General features: G+C 38.2%; 1 protein-coding gene across 1 annotated transcript; it reads left to right on the forward strand.

Annotated features, from left to right (window-relative positions):
• The first annotated feature begins 310 nt into the window (after positions 1-310).
• Positions 311-16307, forward strand: EGY1 (Peptidase M50 family protein). Its single transcript, XM_088715593.2, has 10 exons — positions 311-918; positions 3256-3720; positions 3833-3973; positions 5229-5330; positions 7539-7750; positions 8715-8765; positions 8859-8928; positions 15465-15533; positions 15886-15936; positions 16037-16307. Exons 1-10 carry the CDS (start codon positions 505-507, stop codon positions 16193-16195), a joined length of 1734 nt encoding a protein of 577 aa, XP_088571719.2. The 5' UTR covers positions 311-504; the 3' UTR covers positions 16196-16307.
• Positions 16308-17607: the final 1300 nt, after the last annotated feature.

Raw genomic sequence — 17607 nt, forward strand, 5'->3', positions numbered from 1 at the left:
GTTGCCCTTCCAAAAAAATTAATCAAACATTAGGTCCAGTGGGCGGACCTGAGACTGGCTCCGCAAATTTGGATTGGGCCTCGGCAAAAGTTTAAGTCCGATTGTTGGGCCGGATCGTGCCTGGGCATAGCTATCGGGTCTAAGTTTTGCTATAGAAGCCACCCGGGCCGAGCCCAGGCCGGCCCGGGGTTTCATCGAGTCTAGGACGGATCACAATGTTGAAGGAAGGAAGGAACGGCGATGCGATGAGCCGATCGTCATCGATCAAACGGAACACAATAAAGCCAGTGTATCCGATGTCCGCCTACTTGCCCCTCTGGCCCTATCCCTTCGGTTTTTGAGAAAGGAAAACCGGATGATGAGGAGGAGGCTCGCGGATGCGTTTCTTGGCAGCTCTCTGCCTCTTCGCCCGCTCCCTGCTGCCCCTCCCCGACGGCCACGACGACAACCCCTCCCTAGAACGAGTTTCTTGAAGCTCTGCCTCCCAAGACCGGAAAAACTCGAATGCGTCTGAACCCTTCGTCTTCTTCTACGGCCGCTGCTTCTTCTTTGGGGCTCCGTTGTCGCTGGTCGATGGGAACTGCTCTCCTGAGCTCTTCTTTCCTCAATCTCAACTTCCGATTCCGTCTACTGCCGGCAGCGGCCGGTGCGTCCTGCACACAACGGAGGAATCCCAAGAAGCAGCCGCGGCAGCAGGCGTGTTCCCGATGCAAGGTGGGGATAGCTATGCAGCAGAATTTCTCATGGGGAACCCAAAGGAGGCGGCGTTTCGACGGAATGAGATGCTTCTCGATCGACGGCGGGAACGACGGCGGAGAGGAGAAGAGGTCGGGCTCCACCGAAGAAGTCGAGCAGTCGAGGGTCGGCAGCGATGAGTTGAACTCGGAGCGCTCTCCACCTGCTTCTGTTTCTTCCAGGGTACAGCCAATTCCTCGCTCTCGCTCTCTCTCTCTCTCTCCCCCTTCCCATTTGATCTCTTTGCCCATTTTAAGCAGACATATTCACTGGGCGTTTGGCTATAAAGGCCTAAAGGTCATTTTTTAACAAGTCTAAATTTGTGAAGCGTTTTATTCTTGTTTGTCTTTGTTTTATCACGACTTGCGGTTGGTATTCCCGATTTTTCATTGCCTGTTTTCGGTTGGACTGATTGTGGAACTAAGATGCCTTCGCGAACAGTTAAGCAATCTGTTTGGATTTATAGAATCTGTTCTAGGCTCTGGCTACGATGGGAATCACGCAAGTAAATGCTCTTTCATCTTCATCTTCTTGGTCGTACTTATCGGCCGCAGGCTCCTGTCTCAGTTTCAGCAAGTTTCGTGGTTTTGGAAGTGTTGCTCCATTTTTATGACTTTCAGTCATAAAAATCAAGAGAAAAAAAAATCAAAAGGTTTGAAAGGAAAGTAAAAAAACACAGGAAACATTATTTCTTAACATTGTAAGCTACTGTGTGTTGTATGGATTTCTTATGTATAACTTTGACAATTTTATGCTGAAGTTGCATTGCAGATAAGTCAAAATCAAGTATATGGTTATATTGTACTGGAATACACAAACACACTTAGATTTATATTATTTACTTTCTGAACTTCAATTATTCAAAAATTCATTATATTCAGCTACTCTGAAACTTTTTTTGCTCCTGTTGCATTCAAATCTTTTCTTTTTTTTTCTTAGAATAGTCACATAGATATATTGAATTTGGGCATTTCTTAACCTTTTTTTTTTTTTTTTTGAGATTAAGTGCTGTTGAATCAAATCATATAGTTATAAAATGTTACATTATACCTATAAATATTTTTTTTATTTAGTTGTTCCTATTAGCCTCTATATAGTACTTTAATTAGGGCCTTTTAGGTGTCTTCGGCCCATCAAGGATTACATTTATTATCTGTGCTCTCTTTCAAGTCAAGAAGAAGAAAGCAAAACCATTGAAAATTGATATTGTATAGCATATACACTTAAATATAAATAAATGGCCCAATATTATGCTAAATATGTTAATAAAAAACTAAAAGAAGGCATCTATAGGTTAGGTTCTGTCAGTTTTGGTTGATACCGAATGAAACCACCAAACTAGACTGAAGCTGGGCAGTTTGGCTAAAACTGCTGAAAATGATTGAAGCCCAAAATTTGGGGTCAACTTAGGTTTGGTCTCAGCTGACAGTCTGCAACTGGTCCATTTTGGCCAGGATGGATTGATTCTGGCTGAAAATTGAAACCTTGGGCCAGACTAGTTGGTGGAGGGGGCAAAATGCAATAAAAAGAAATAGCAAATATCTACCACTATATAAGCTGTTTAAAATAGGAATGCCTGCATATGCATGATTTTTAAGGTAAAGAATTTCAGTCGCAAATATGCAAGGAAACATCTACTTATATTGGGACTGCATCCTTACAAAATCATCACTAGAGATCTAGGATTGCTTCTTTCTTAGCTTCAATATCAGATCATGACAAAATTTAACTCCAGTTTTGCACACACTGACATGATAAGAGAGAGTTACTGCTGCAGAAGGAATGTGACATTTCAGCAAAATGTCTGCTAAAATGCAGAACAAGCTGTGGGCAAAGAATGCAGATTGTGTGAAGATGTTAACGCTGGAGCCTTGATGTCTTTTCTGGTTTCTTTATTATGGTAGTTGTTTACTTGAATTCTTAGGTCAAAGAGAATCCTGGAAACCACAGTTGTTTTGGTGCTTGCAATTTTTGAAGAAATCTTACAAATGTTAATCTTTGGAGGCATATTAAGAATATTCTATCTGGTCAATTTGTTTTTGGATGACGGACCAGATGTATGGCCAAAAATTCATTCTAGTTTTCCTTTAAAATCAGAGCACTGCGTTGGTCTGCTATCTTAAAGAGGATTCTCACAAGCGATAGAATTTATATGGAGGTTAAAATCATTGGATGATGTCATTTGCGTTGACAGGAAAAGCTAACTATCTGACACCTAATAATCTCTTGGAGTTTCTATACAATGTCATGCATGGAAACTGGTGTCAGTGTCCCATGTTCATTTGGCCCCAAATTGGTTATCAGTTATGTTTAGTTGCTTAGAAATTTGTTCCACCTATTGATAGTTCCACTGGAAAAGATGATAACACTATAACTGCTTTTGACCACCATACTCGTGACTACACTTATCTCGAGTTTTCTTTTCAGCTTTAACCTTCACATTATATTCTAACCATAACTAGTCTATTTTGATTAAATAGATTATCATTAATTGCATGTTATCTGACTCTTCTTTCGCAGACACCTGGTATTTCTCCTGAGGGACCAGTTTATAGTAGCTTTCAGGTTGATTCTTTTAAGTTGATGGAACTTCTTGGACCTGAGAAGGTAGATCCATCTGATGTGAAGCTTATCAAGGAAAAGCTATTCGGCTACTCAACTTTTTGGGTGACCAGAGAGGAGCCATTTGGGGACCTAGGGGAAGGCATCCTCTTTCTTGGCAACCTGCGGGGGAAAAGGGAAGAGGTTTTTGCGAAGCTCCAGCGGCAACTCCATGAAGTTATGGATGACAAATATAATCTATTTATGGTAGGGGAGCCCAATTCCGAAGGACCAGACCCACGTGGTGGACCACGTGTAAGTTTTGGTTTGTTGCGGAAAGAAGTTTCTGAGCCAGGACCCACTACTCTCTGGCAATATGTTATTGCTCTCCTTCTTTTTGTCCTCACCACAGGCTCCTGTGTAGAGCTAGGAATTGCATCTCAGGTATGCTTTATGTTAAGTAGTTCTATTATCTTCCATTACTTTACCCTTTAGCTATTGGTTAATCTAAATTTGTCAATTTCTGGTACATACTTTATCCATATATTTTGTACAGATAGGTAGTCTCCCACCTGAGGTAGTGAAGTACTTTACAGATCCAAATGCTACTGAACCACCCGACATGCAGCTTTTATTCCCATTTGTGGAATCTGCTCTACCACTGGCATATGGTGTCTTGGGTGTTCAGCTGTTTCATGTAATACAATCTTTACTTTTACTCACATTTATTTTATTCTATTTGTATTTTTTCCTATGGAAACTGTTGTTTCTACTTCAAACTGTAAACCAATTGAATACTTTAGACTCCTTATTACCATGATTCTTGGAAAAGACAAAACGGCCCTGATATTGTGTTGCATATGGGAGTAGAATGAAGAAAATATTTTGCTACAAGTCATTAATTTATTTGAGTTCAGTTTTATGATCAACTAAGACCTCTCTCTCTCTCTCTCTCTCTTCCCCCCCCCCCCCCCCCCCCCCCCCCCCGACCTCTCTCCATCTAATGGTAATAAGCAGGGAAGAGCAACACTACAAGCAAATGAAACTACAACTCTGGACATCTGCCCAACACAAACAACAAACCTCAATAGGAAACTGGCCTTCCAAAGTATATTGTTATGTAAGGTTACAAGCAATATTGGCCAAAATATCTATCAGTCGTGTCTCTTTGCATGATTGAGGATTTGTCCAGTTTACAAGCAACCTTGTAATTTCTAGTTTATAATTTTCTGTAACTTCCTCCAATGGAGAGTGCACTACAATCAATAAATTGTGTTAATTATTGCTAAGCTTAGAAGTTTAGATTATATTATTTTTTGACGATACGTATGGAATGCATTGAGATGTTTAACTGTGAATGAAGTTTCTCAAAAAGTAGGATATACATGTTCTATTTCATTGGGATGTGCTAACTTCCTGGAATTTTATGATAGGAAGCTTCTAGCTCTAAGACCTTGATAATTTAAAGTATGCATATAGCTGGAAACAGAAGACACAATTGAAAGGTTTCAACAGGATATGATGTATAGGCCTCTATATTAGACCCACCAGTCATCTTGACTGTGTTTGAGTTGATTTGTTCATGCTACTTTTGAAACATTTCATATGCCTAGATGAATCATGGAGAGTTGTCCGCAAGATTTGTTCCACTACTGAATGCTGCTGAACATACTAAGTAACCTGCACCTGGTCTTTCCTGTAAGTACAACATTATATGTATGCTTGTACATTTATGCCATATGTATTGCGTTATGGTCTATGAATTATGGTTCTGCAGCTCTTGCTATTACGTTCTCATGAAGCCCTTTATGAAAATACTATATTAGCTCTTTGCCTTCATGCTGTTATGATCGCATACCAAGTCTATTTGTTTCAATTCTTTGTAAAGAAACATGAAGAATGCAAGTTTATCACATCGTGCTTCTAAACTGCTTTAACCTTTTCACATGCAGGAGGTTGGACATTTTCTAGCTGCATTTCCCAAAAAGGTGAAATTGGGCATCCCTTATTTGATTCCCAACGTTACCCTTGGAAGTTTTGGTGTAATTACTCAGGTGAGCATCTACGATAACACTGAAGTCTAAAAGGAAATATAAATTGATCCTTAATTCATCTCACATTCAAATTCTGCTACCGAAAGATTGCATCTACAGCCTTAATTGAACATGACAAAAGTCATATCATTGTGTGCTGGTACTGTATCTGTTGTTGGTGCTACTTCCATGCCCCATTTTGCTGCACTTGCTTGCTCCCCTTTCTCCGGGTGCATATGACTTTTCACTGTTTCATCTTTGCTTCTTGTTTTTCTAAACTTATATTGGTAAAAAAAAATTCCATTTCCTTTTACATGCATACAGCCCTCTTCATGAATCAAATCTTATTGCATGCAATAATGTCAATCTTATTATTAAGAGTTGGACTGCACACTTAACGTTAAATCTTTGGTTAAAAAATTAATGATTCCAAAATCAATAATGGGGAATCCAAATCAAAGACCCACAGAATTGATCATGATATACACTTGAAAAAACATGTAGAAATAATAAATTGTATTTCAGAGATCTCTAGCTTATGCTTCATGTGGTGCATAAATGAATGGTGCCGTTTGCACTACGATGCTAACTTATGATAGGATACTTAAATTGAGAATCTTCTTTATTGGTTATGGTCTACACATGCTAAAACATGTATATCCTGAAAATCAAAAGATGTCGATGTTTAGATCATAGCAAAACATAGTCTTATGTCATTGAAACTATTCATTTTTACACATACCTGATGCATAGGTAGACATCGGCAAAAATGTGTAATTTTTGGATTTTAGGTTGCGTGGAAATCATGATCAACTGCGTGGATGTCCAATTTGGAGGACCCATCATTGAGTTTGAATATTTATATCTTTTCTCAAAGATTTGGTGTCAAGTGTGGAGTCCAACTATGTTACCAGAAAAAAAAAAAACAAAAAGATTATCTGATTTTCACAGACAAACAGGGATTGCCCAAGTCTCAGAATGCTCTAATTGAGTGGAAGCATCCATGTAGCTATCTCATTACAGAGGCAATACCTTAAGGCCATCAGTGGTTCGTTATACAAATAAGATCTGAAAGCAGAAAAAGGGAATTAGTTTGGCAGCAATATATGTATCCATTCGACGCTTAACCCATACATAAACCTGGACCAGAACCTTGCTTTTCTGTTTTATTTGAAGATTTGAACTGTGTTTTTTTTCCCTTTCATTGGCCTTTTTTTCATTGATTAAAACAATAGATATGCATCACATTTCACATCAATGATTCTATAAGCCTCTTAATTAGTGGGTGACAAGTTTGCTTGCTTGGTCCACCAACAAATATCTTACATCTTTTTTTGACACGACTAATTTAATGTTAATTTCCTTTGGGGTACCCTGAAGGCAGTCACACTCTCAGTCTAATCAACTCAGACAACTTCATGTTGTTATACATAGACCATGCTCCAGTCTCAGGTAGAAACAGCTAGGTTTATTTATCATTATTATCATCAGTAAGGACTACAAAACTTGTATTTTGTTGGTTGATGAATTTTATTTCTATACTCTTTCCTACCTATAGCCATATTCTTTATCATCAGAGAACTATCTATACTCCTTTGCCTCTTCAAACAAGATTTTTCTTTCATCATTCAGACCCTAGAACTAAAATTATGGCACTCTAGGTAGAATACTGCCATAGGACTTCATGATTGATGCTTACATAAATATGTGTAGAGAGCTAATGGAAAAAAGCCACCACTGTGCATCATTAAAGTGCATGAAAGGGGTAATGTAATAGACACTAATAGCATGTCATCCTGGCAATTTAAATGACATTCTTCTGTATTGAGAAAATTATTTTCTTATTTCTTTCATTTTGATGATACATGAGCATATATTGTTTTCGTTTTTGTAGTTTCTGGTTCTTTTCTGCAAAGGTCAAAATAATGTTCCATAAATCAAATGGCTGCTGAGGCTGGTGGTTCCTATTGAATTTATTTGCTGACAAAAAATCTTGAATTTATTATTGGCTCGGCCTTCTTCATTGGAATACCCATTTTAGTGCTTTGTCCTAGAGCATGGCATCCAATGTCATCTTATATGTCTTTTAGTATCCAATGCTAGTGGTAAATTGCATCTGTAAAAACTACTTGCAATTCATCGTTGATACTGAAAGAATGCATTAGTGAGCTTTATTTCTTACTGTAAGTTGGCACTGTAATGCTCATTTTTCATCTTTAACTCTTGTAGTTCAAATCCATTCTTCCTGATCGAAAGACCAAGGTCGACATCTCAATGGCAGGCCCTTTGGCTGGTGCTGCGCTATCCTTTTCAATGTTTTGTGTGGGCTTGTTGCTCTCGTCAAATCCAGCTGCTGCAGGAGACTTGGTGCAGGTCCCGAGTATGCTATTTCAGGGCTCACTACTTCTTGGACTCATTAGCAGAGCTACTCTTGGTTACACGTATGTTATTTCTTTTATCATCTTGGTTTGCTGAAAAAATTAGTTGTGTTTCATTGTTTTGATGTATGATAACCAATTATACTCATTTGAATTTCAAACAAGATTGGTTGCTCTCTTCTGAACCATCTCTTCTATGATACATCCAACTGGTAGGACACATTTTTCTCCACCTCAGGAGCATGCCTCTTTATAAAGGTTTCCCGGACAGGGTTGTATCTTTCGCATGAAAAAAGGATTTACCTTCCTTCGCACGAATCCACCATTGGATCATCCACTAGTCACTTTGAGATCTGTGCAGGCACATGAATGACAGAGTTCAGAGCGCTTTGAGAGCTGTGCAGTGGGTAATCCATCAGTTGATTCATGCGTAGGAAGGTGAATCCTTCTTTCGCGCACAAAAGATACAACTCTTATCCAAAAGTTTCCATCTTGTTCTGTCTTTTGTTCCTATATTCTACTTCTTTTAAACCAATTCATTCTAGTAGCCGATTCTTGCTACTGTGGTTGTTTAGAGTCAAATTTGGTTCATGTTTCTTTTACTTTTCTTACTTTTTGTTTTCTTAACATTAGCATAAAGCCTATTAAATTACATCCTAGGTTTCTTGCACTCGAGAGAGGCATATTCACTAGAAATCCAAGAATGTGGTTCCAGCATAATATATATAACCTGGGCTATAGAATATGGAATCTAATATTCTTTGTGGCACTAACCTTGATCGGAAACCCTCTAGCAACAGCACCACATGTAATGTAAGAGAACCCAGAAAAAATATATTTCCCTATGTCTCAGAATTCAGCTTCCTGCTTAAGTTGGTCACTGCATATATTTTTATTATGTATATTCAAGTGCTTATCTCAGAAAATTAAAATCAAACTTATAGTCATGAAGTTCCTATCCATTCTTTGCTTCTCTGCTGCTTATTAACACATTGTAATTAACTATTCAACTAATATCAATTTGCAGAGCTATGCATGCTGCAACTGTTTCAATCCACCCTCTTGTAATTGCTGGCTGGTGAAGTATCCCTCCCCTTTTTGTCTGCCCTTTTTTCTATGAGTGCTCATGTTTCATATTTTTGAGCACTACTATCTTCCACAATTACTGCAGGTGTGGTTTGACCACTTCAGCTTTTAATATGCTTCCTGTTGGGTGCCTTGATGGTGGGAGAGCCATACAGGTATTTGGTGATTCTTATATTCGAACTAAGTAATCCACTAGTAAGCTGATATGGAGACACATCTATTGGTTAAAAAAGCATGCTGAATAAATTTTCTCATAACTGTGACTTATTGAGACTACCAAATATCAGTTTCATTTCACCACATTAGATATGAGACTTCTAGTAGGGGTCATATTCAAACTAATCAACAGACTACTACATTAATTATGAAACCCCATTTGTGGATCAAAGAATATTTCAATAAAAGTTTCTCATAACTATGAATATTTGGGTAACTGTCAATATTAGCTCCTTTTGACACCTTATCTGAGTGATAGGTGTCTAAAATTTGATTTCATTCTTTTTCTGAAGGGTAAAAGTTGATTTCATTCAAAACCATAAACTATATACCGCTAGATGCTGCTTCTAGAGGGTCCAGGTGCCTGAACCTTATATGCTAAGAATGTATGAAATTGAATAGTGTACCTAATTTTTCAAAATTGTAGAGATCTATCCAAACTTTAGTTTTCTAGGAGAATATTATCTCTAGAATTACTTAAGCAATTAATGCTCTCTCTCTCTCTCTCCATCTCTCTAATTTGATCAGCATTTCTTTCTTTTGTTTAATTCTTTGTAAAAGCTTGAAGAACTATTTTTCTTGTAAAGAATTTTCACTATGCGATGTATATCATGGATTAACGTGTTGAAGATATTAACAGTAAAATTTTAAATTGAATATTGCATCTTAGTCAAGTTTCCAATATTGTTGATATCTCCAAGTAACAGATCCCTTCAACAATTGTGATTTACCATTTCAATGACAATAATAGCTGTCATTAGCTGTTATAACAGGAAATAGTGGATTATACTAGGAAAATAATGATGTTTTTTTTTTTCTCTGGTTACTATTCCCCAAATTGAAAAAATCTAGCTGCTATAAAGATTTGAAAAAAATATTTATTAATGTAAATTATGACTTGCAACTTGGGTGGGTTTGGTTGAGGGCTCTCTAACCAACACTACCTCTTTATCTCCCAACTCTAACCCAACCTAACCAGGTTATGAATGGGGATTTTTCTAACCTAACCCCATCTTAAGCTAATCTGGGTTAGGTCAAACTAGTATTGAGTTAGGTTGGTTCAGGCCATTTTAATGGGGTTAGATCAGGTTGAATAGGAATATTAATATAGGGGAAAGGTTTGCGACATTTTTGTTGGGTTAATACTTATTAGTTTGAGGTCGCAACTAACCATCAATTTTGATGACACACATGCATATTTTTATAATTTAATAATTTAATAGGACTAAAGATTTAATTATATGAAACATATAAATAGTCACTATGAAACATAAATATGAATGGTTTATTTATTTATTTGCCTGGGTCAGGCTCAAGCTGAGTTTAAGCACAACCCTAGCCCAATGCAACTGAGGTTGGGTTGGAACTTTTGAATCTAAGCCCAATTTCAAATTTATAAAATCTTGACCTAGCCCTACCTAGTGAGTGATTTGGGCAGGTCAAGTTAGGCTTGAGCCCAACCATGTTGCATTCCTAATGTATATAATATAATGGGAAGGACTTGATGTTGTTGTAAGTTGTAACATGTAGTTATGTCATTATAACGGTCACTATAACACTACAGTTTTGGACCAAAACTGTAACCAAAACTAAATTACCGTGCTATTTTTGGTTTCTAATATTAATATTTAATATTATTTGGGGCTACTTTTATATTTGTATTAAATTTAGTATCATTTTGATGTTGTTTCCCCATTTCATTTAATAAATTTGATAATTAATCTCATTTTTCGGTCATCTTTTTATTTTCAAGTTAAAAAAATACATTAATTGAAAATCTAACTTACAAGAAATATGTATTTCTTAGCATTAACCATGGTTCACCATATTAGCCCGAACCAGGCGGTACAGGGCATACTGTACTGTACCGGTTCGGTATCAGTACTCGGTACGAGTGGTGTATCGAGTATCAGATGGTGTACCGACACTCGGTATGCCGAAAAGACCTCGAACCGTACCATATCGGTACAGTGCTAGTGTGGCACCTATATAGGGTCTGGTACCGAGATGGCGAACTTTGGCATTAACCACACTTTTTTTAAAATAGAAGTATTTGGGCGTTTGGCTCTTAGAAGTTTAAGAAGGTATTTTTTTCTTGGAGATATGATGTTCATTTGCATCTTTAATATAATTTTCAGAGAGAAACAAGAGAAATTGGGTCTCTGCATAATATTTGAGATTGTATTTGCTAGATCTTAGCTTAATCTTAGAGGAGCTATATTTGGTGGTAGTCTCTTTCATGCTTAGTAGATTCTAAAAGTACTTCCTACTTAATATAATGGTAGTTATTTTATTAAGCTTCATATTCATATGTAGTTTCATGTTAGCATATTTAACTATTACAGATCTTTAAATTGTTAGGTTTTTAGTGATAATGTTTTAGACGACTGTTGGTCGTAGATGAGTTTCCAGGAACCCACCTAGTGCCTAACTACCAGGCAGGTGCCTAGAGGTCAAGGTGCCCAAAATGTGATAGTTAAAATTTAATAATAAATAAAAGGAGAAACCTAAAAGGATAGTTATAATCTAACAAATGAAGATAACCTACCAAAAATGATGTAAGAAGTCAATAGGAACTATCAGCTAGCAAGATCCAGTGCTAATTTGTAAGTCAACCTCATCCTGCATACTGAAACATGATGTAAAATCTTAACATAGAAACCATAAATCCAATGATCACAGACAATACAATATGCTTCAAAACTTGTACTGTATATTTCCTAGGCTTATTTTACTCTTTCTCCTATTTTTCCTAACTTTTCATATTTTCTTAATCTTTGGACGAAACTCTGAAATTTAAATTGAAATTGCCGAAAAATTGACCTAGACCAACGAAAAGTTAAGTTTTTAAAACCTTGGTATGTGAATTCCTGAAGCAGAATCTTTTTTGTTCATAAATTTTATGAAGTTCCTTGAGAGTTTCCCTACCAGTTATTTAGGTATTTTCATGTTATCTCCTTGTTTTGGGAAAACTAAATGGAACCCATTTTTGTAATAGATTTCAAAAAGAGACACTTAGCTACATTTCATGCAAGCATAACAAGCACACCAATGAAAAAAGCCATTGTTTTTCTTTACCTTATAATAGTCGTCCAAAAAAAAAGAATTCAAAAAATATTTATGTATAATATATATCTCGTTATCTTATAACTATTTTAAAATATAGTCTGCACGGTCGCATGTGGCTGCATCTGCAGATGCAGGCTAGTCACTCAACTACATGAGGTAAGAGCTGTGTTACCTGGATATTTGCATCCAACTCCTAGAATTCATGTCAGATTTGCATCATACACTTGAATGCTTGTAAATAATTTTTAATTGTAGCTTTTATTCTTTATCAAGTATGTAAATTTCAAAACAACATTGCAAAATGTAAATTTCTCTGAAATCCTTCAGTTAATTAGGAGGTTTGGATGAGAGACCTGCATATTGAAAATTCTTAGAATATAATATCTTTAAGTATTTTTTTGTTAGTGCCCTGCAACTAGCTGGCTATTGCTACTGCTTCTCTTATCTTCTGTTCTCGTTCATTCTTCCATTGAATGAGAAAAATCAATCTAATTAGAAAATAACCTGCGCTATGCGGCAGGATTAAATTCAATAACAGAAAAAAATAGAGAGAGAGAGAGAGAAAAGAGGAAGAGAGAGAGTGAGAGAGAGATAGAGGGGAGAGGAGCGACGGGAGGGCTTGAGCCCTCTTCTCAAAATAGAGAAAGAGAGAGAGAGAGAGAGAGAGAGAGAAGGAGAGAGGGCAAGAGGGAGGTGGGAAGTTAGTTCTCAGTTGACCAAAGGGAGTGGGAAAGTAGGAGACGGAGGGAGAGGGAGAGGAGATCGAGGCTCTCAGCCGCCAGATTGCACAAGGCCATTAGATCGCGCACTACTGCTGCCCCCTCGGCCGAGAGAGAGAGCCAAGGGCTTTGTCGGCAACTAATACAAGGGAGGGAGAGAGAGCAAGGGAGAGAGGGAGAGAGAGAAAGAAAGAGAGAGAGAAGGAGAGAGAGAATGGGAGGTTAGAAGGGTGGGGTTTGTGTGATCGGAGGAAGGAAAGAAATAGAGGAGGGAGGCGGCTGGTGGTTGATGTCGGGAGAGAGGGGGGTACTGTATGGGGTCAGGGGGTGTACGGGGCATGGTAGAGGGTGGTGAGGGATATACAAGGGCATGGCGGAGGTGTTGACCTCTGCCCCTCTAACATAGATGGAGAGCGGGTCTGACCCGATTAACAGTTCTAAGTCTATACATGATTAACGGGTACGACTTAGGTCTTTCCTTCTCAGATGGATGATATGTGAAATGCTCTAAGGGTTCTTAGATGGAGTGGGAAAGTAGGAAAGGGAGGGAGAGGGAGAAGGGATCAAGGCTCTCAGCCGCCAGATTGCACAAGGCCATTAGATTGCGCACTACTGCTGCCCTCTCGGCCGAGAGAGAAAGCCAAGGGCTTTGTCAGCAACTGATGCAAGGGAGGGAGGGAGAGCAAGAGAGAGGGAGAGAGAGAAAGAAAGAGGTAGAGAGAGAGAAAGAAAGGGAGAGAGAAGGAGAGAGAGAATGGGAGGTTAGAGGGGTGGGGTTTGTGCAATCGGAGGAAGGGAAGAAATAGAGGAGGGAAGCGGCTGGTGGTTGATGTCGGGAGAGAGGGGGGTACTGTATGGGGTCAGGGGGTGTACGGGGCATGGTAGAGGGTGGTGAGGGATATACGAGGGCATGGCGGAGGTGTTGACCTCGGCCCCTCTAACGTAGATGGAGAGTGGGTCTGGCCTGATTAACGGTTCTGGGTCTATACACGATTAACGGGTACGATCGAGGTCTTTCCTTCTCAGATGGATGATTTGTGAAATGCTCTAAGGGTTCTTAGATGGACAGCATGTGGCACACAATGAGAGGAGCTTAACGTTCCTTTAATGTAGTTATATAAATGTGCCATATATAATAAGGAATGGGTTTGTTTAATAGAATTTTTACTAATATAGGCATGTAGCACGTAGCTTTTGCAGCCTTTCAGCTTTTCCTACCTAGGTGCCTGGCCATACAAGGGGGTCCATTGACTGGTCCCACCTACACTATTTCACAACCCTAGTCCATGTCCATATAACATTGGGAAAATATGGTCCCCCTAAGTGACCAACCCATATAGAGGGCGATTAGGAGCCCACACAGGCTTAGGCTGCATGCTTATGTGGCACAAGTGCTATGCTTGTGACATTATGTTTTTGTCCTCTCTTGATTCAATAATTGTTAGATTGTTCATCCATTAACATACTTGAAATATGAGCATAGTACATAGGTGCATGCTATTATTTTTCTTGGGTCTTGTTTGGTTCCCGAATAATTTTGCTCGAAATATTTGAACAATTTTATTCAAAAATGTACTTATTCCCCTTTAACTTGGTAAAACTATTCATCCCATCCTTCTTGAATAGTTTTAAGCTGAAACTGGCACCAAAAAGGTGCTTTAATTTTTTTCTGAAATCTTAAAGAGTACTGTTCATTATTGAGGCTTTTTTCAGGTGCCCCCGAAGTTATTCGCTGCATAAAGTCGAATAAAGCTGAAAAAGTGGAGATTATTTAACTTTATTTGGGAATAGAAAAGGCCTGAAATTTTTTTCCCCCTTTTACTCTTGAATGATTACTTTTTTATTTTTGATTCTTTTTTCTGAATTATTTATGTCTAAAATACCAATCACATATGCAGCTGCATAAGTGCCTACATCTGGCATATGTACTATGCAGTTCCCCAGCTGCATTTCGTACATGATGGCTATTTTAAACTTTTTATCTCATAGTAAGATTGATTTGTCAGGGTCTTAAAATACAGCTCGCCTTTTAACTGCAATAATTTCTGAGGCAGTCATCCAGTCACTGGTCGTAGCCAGCTAAAACTGGAACAAAGTTAACTAATTACTGGATGGAGGTCAAGAAAGAAGATTAACATGGAGAGGAATGGTGTCATATATTGCTATTATTAGTCTTTAAACAATTTTCTATATACACCTACTAAGGCCAGCTGAGTTACCTGCAAAGTTAAAACAGACAATCAATCCATCAACCCAAGGATCTACTGCTGAGATATATGAATTTTGCAAGTAACATTTGAAAAGTCATGACTCGTATGCGTTGTAGTGACTTTCTCTTATCAACACAATTAACTATTGATTCAAATGTATATGCTACATTTGGTGCAGTAGACAATCTTGGTCACATTTGTCTTGTCGGCACAATTTATCTGTAAATTGTACAAATTATATAGGAAATTGATGCTGTAGTCACTTCTGCTGATACAATATGCTAGAATTTTTTTAAGTGATTTTCTATATTTAGTTAGCTAATTGCCTATATGATATTTTAGACAGTCCTTTCTGTGCCTGTATCTCTATGCTAGTGCCAATTTTACAAATTGATTAATGCTTCAGCTGCTTCCATTTATTTCACTTAGAAAAACTGCCTAAGAATCTGTTTATAGCATCTATATAATCTATGACAGGGTGCGTTCGGGAAAAATGCCTTGATTGGATTTGGCTTGACAACATACTCCTTGCTTGGACTTGGAGTGGTAAACTTATTCTCTCACTACATTGCATTGCATAATTGGCATTGTCTAGATGCATCTATTCATCATGGTTTGATGGTTTTTGAATGCTCAGTGATGTTGCCTCTTCATTGAATTTTAGAATTCCTTTTCGTTTCTTTCTTTTTTTTCCCGGGTGGGGGTGGGGGGCTGCTTTTGTGCTTGGAAATCACTGCTTCAGATGCAAATTCCGACCACATGTTTCTCGGTCTGACAGATCAAAATACGGTGGTTTTTGTTTAATGAACTCTATGTTGGTTTTTCCGTCATCATTGACATATTCCTGCAGTTCTATCCACATGCACAAGAGAATCTAACTCTTTACTTTCTCTTCTAGCTTGGCGGACAGCTTTCACTTCCTTGGGGTTTATATGTGCTAATATGCCAGGTATGATTTGAAAAAAGCAATTTATGTAGGAAAAAGGTATGCATCTATCTGCCATCCTTCTATTAACTTTTTATTACATATCTTGTACATTTGGATTCAGAGGACACCTGAGAAGCCTTGCTTAAATGATGTCACTGAGGTTGGAACTTGGAGAAGAACAGCTTTAGTTGTTACCATTTTTCTTGTAGTGTTGATTCTCCTTCCGTTATGGGACGAACTTGCAGAGGAGCTAGGTATAGGGCTTGTAACTTCATTTTGAGGCAGATATTTAAGAATGAGTTCTTTTTGTATTAAAATTAATTTGAAAAGAATAATAAGTTGATAGCTGTCATTTTTTAATGGAAAATATGAATTCTTAATGAGGTTCCACATAATTCTAACATCTAATGAGCAACTATTTGTTGAAACTTTTTGTTTGGTGGGCATGATCTTTAACTGCTTTGAATCTGAAAATCATGTTTCTTCGTTGATCATAGTGGTGTGGGACCTTATTAGGGTTTGGTTTCGGTCCCGAGAATAGCAAACAATAGATTAATTACTTTCTGTACGGTTTTAACTATGAGACTGAACTGTGCGTTCGTGTAATCCGGTCAATCTGCTTCCTGGTCTTTTAAGCCTGTTGCGGTGCTGGTTGTCTGCATTCACAACAAATCCAATCAAACATTATTGATGTTGACATGTGTGATTCATATGATCAATTCAAGAGGAAGAAGCATTTTATTAGACTACGAAATTTCCTTTAGAAACAAATCCAATGAAACACAAGGCATTTTTCTTTATTTATTAGACTATGATTTTGGAATATGGTATATATCTATATCTATATCTTTATCTTTATCTATACTCTCTGAAAGAGGCCCCTGGTTGAAATGATAAGCGGCCCTTCCAGTCAAAGAGGCTGACATTTGGACATTGTGGACCTATAACCTTATAGCCCGCTGGTGTCTATCTATCTGCCATGTATGTTTAAGTTCCAGATTCTAGTATTATAGAATCTGAAACTCAGTTTTTACATTTCCTTTCCTATAATATTCTTGACTGAAGAATTACATTTGCATGCACATGGATAATGTGATACATGTCTGAATACATGTGCTCATGCACGCTGTTTACACATGCTTATGTAGGTGCATGGATGCACAAATACACGATGCACGCTACTAAATACTTCTTTTATTCAATTGAGGCTATGGGCGGATTTTGGATATGCCATCTTTTCCGCCCGGAGGGGGCTGGTTGGGATATCCGCCGGATTGACCATCTGTTTGGAGAGTACCTCGCAGAGAGGGTCCCATCGCTGCTAGTAATGGAGAGTGCTAGCCTGGATGTGAGGGTCTAGATTACGTCATGCAGTCTTAGAGTTAAAACAGGTGATAATTAACACCTCCTTTAGAGTGAACAGCCCTTGAGGTAGACTACGCCTGAATCTAGAGGCTTGGTCTTCATCCGAGAGTGGCCTTATTTTTTTAGGAGGTAGTTAGGGGCCGGTTGTCGACGAGATTATTGTTGTGTGGTCGGGTGGTGGTGTGTGGTCGAGGACTGGGCATCCAAACTCAGTGCCTTAGGTGCTTGTAGGACGAGACCGTGGACCACGTTTTGTTTCAGTGCGAGTGAGCTAGGAGGGTTTGGAGACTTATTGATATCTTGTTGGAGGCTTGGTGTCATTCGGGC

This window comes from Phoenix dactylifera, chromosome 1, assembly GCF_051530095.1.
Source record: "Phoenix dactylifera cultivar Ajwa chromosome 1, Ajwa_hap1_PhDact_Kaust_v1.1, whole genome shotgun sequence".
Lineage (NCBI taxonomy): Eukaryota > Viridiplantae > Streptophyta > Magnoliopsida > Arecales > Arecaceae > Phoenix > Phoenix dactylifera.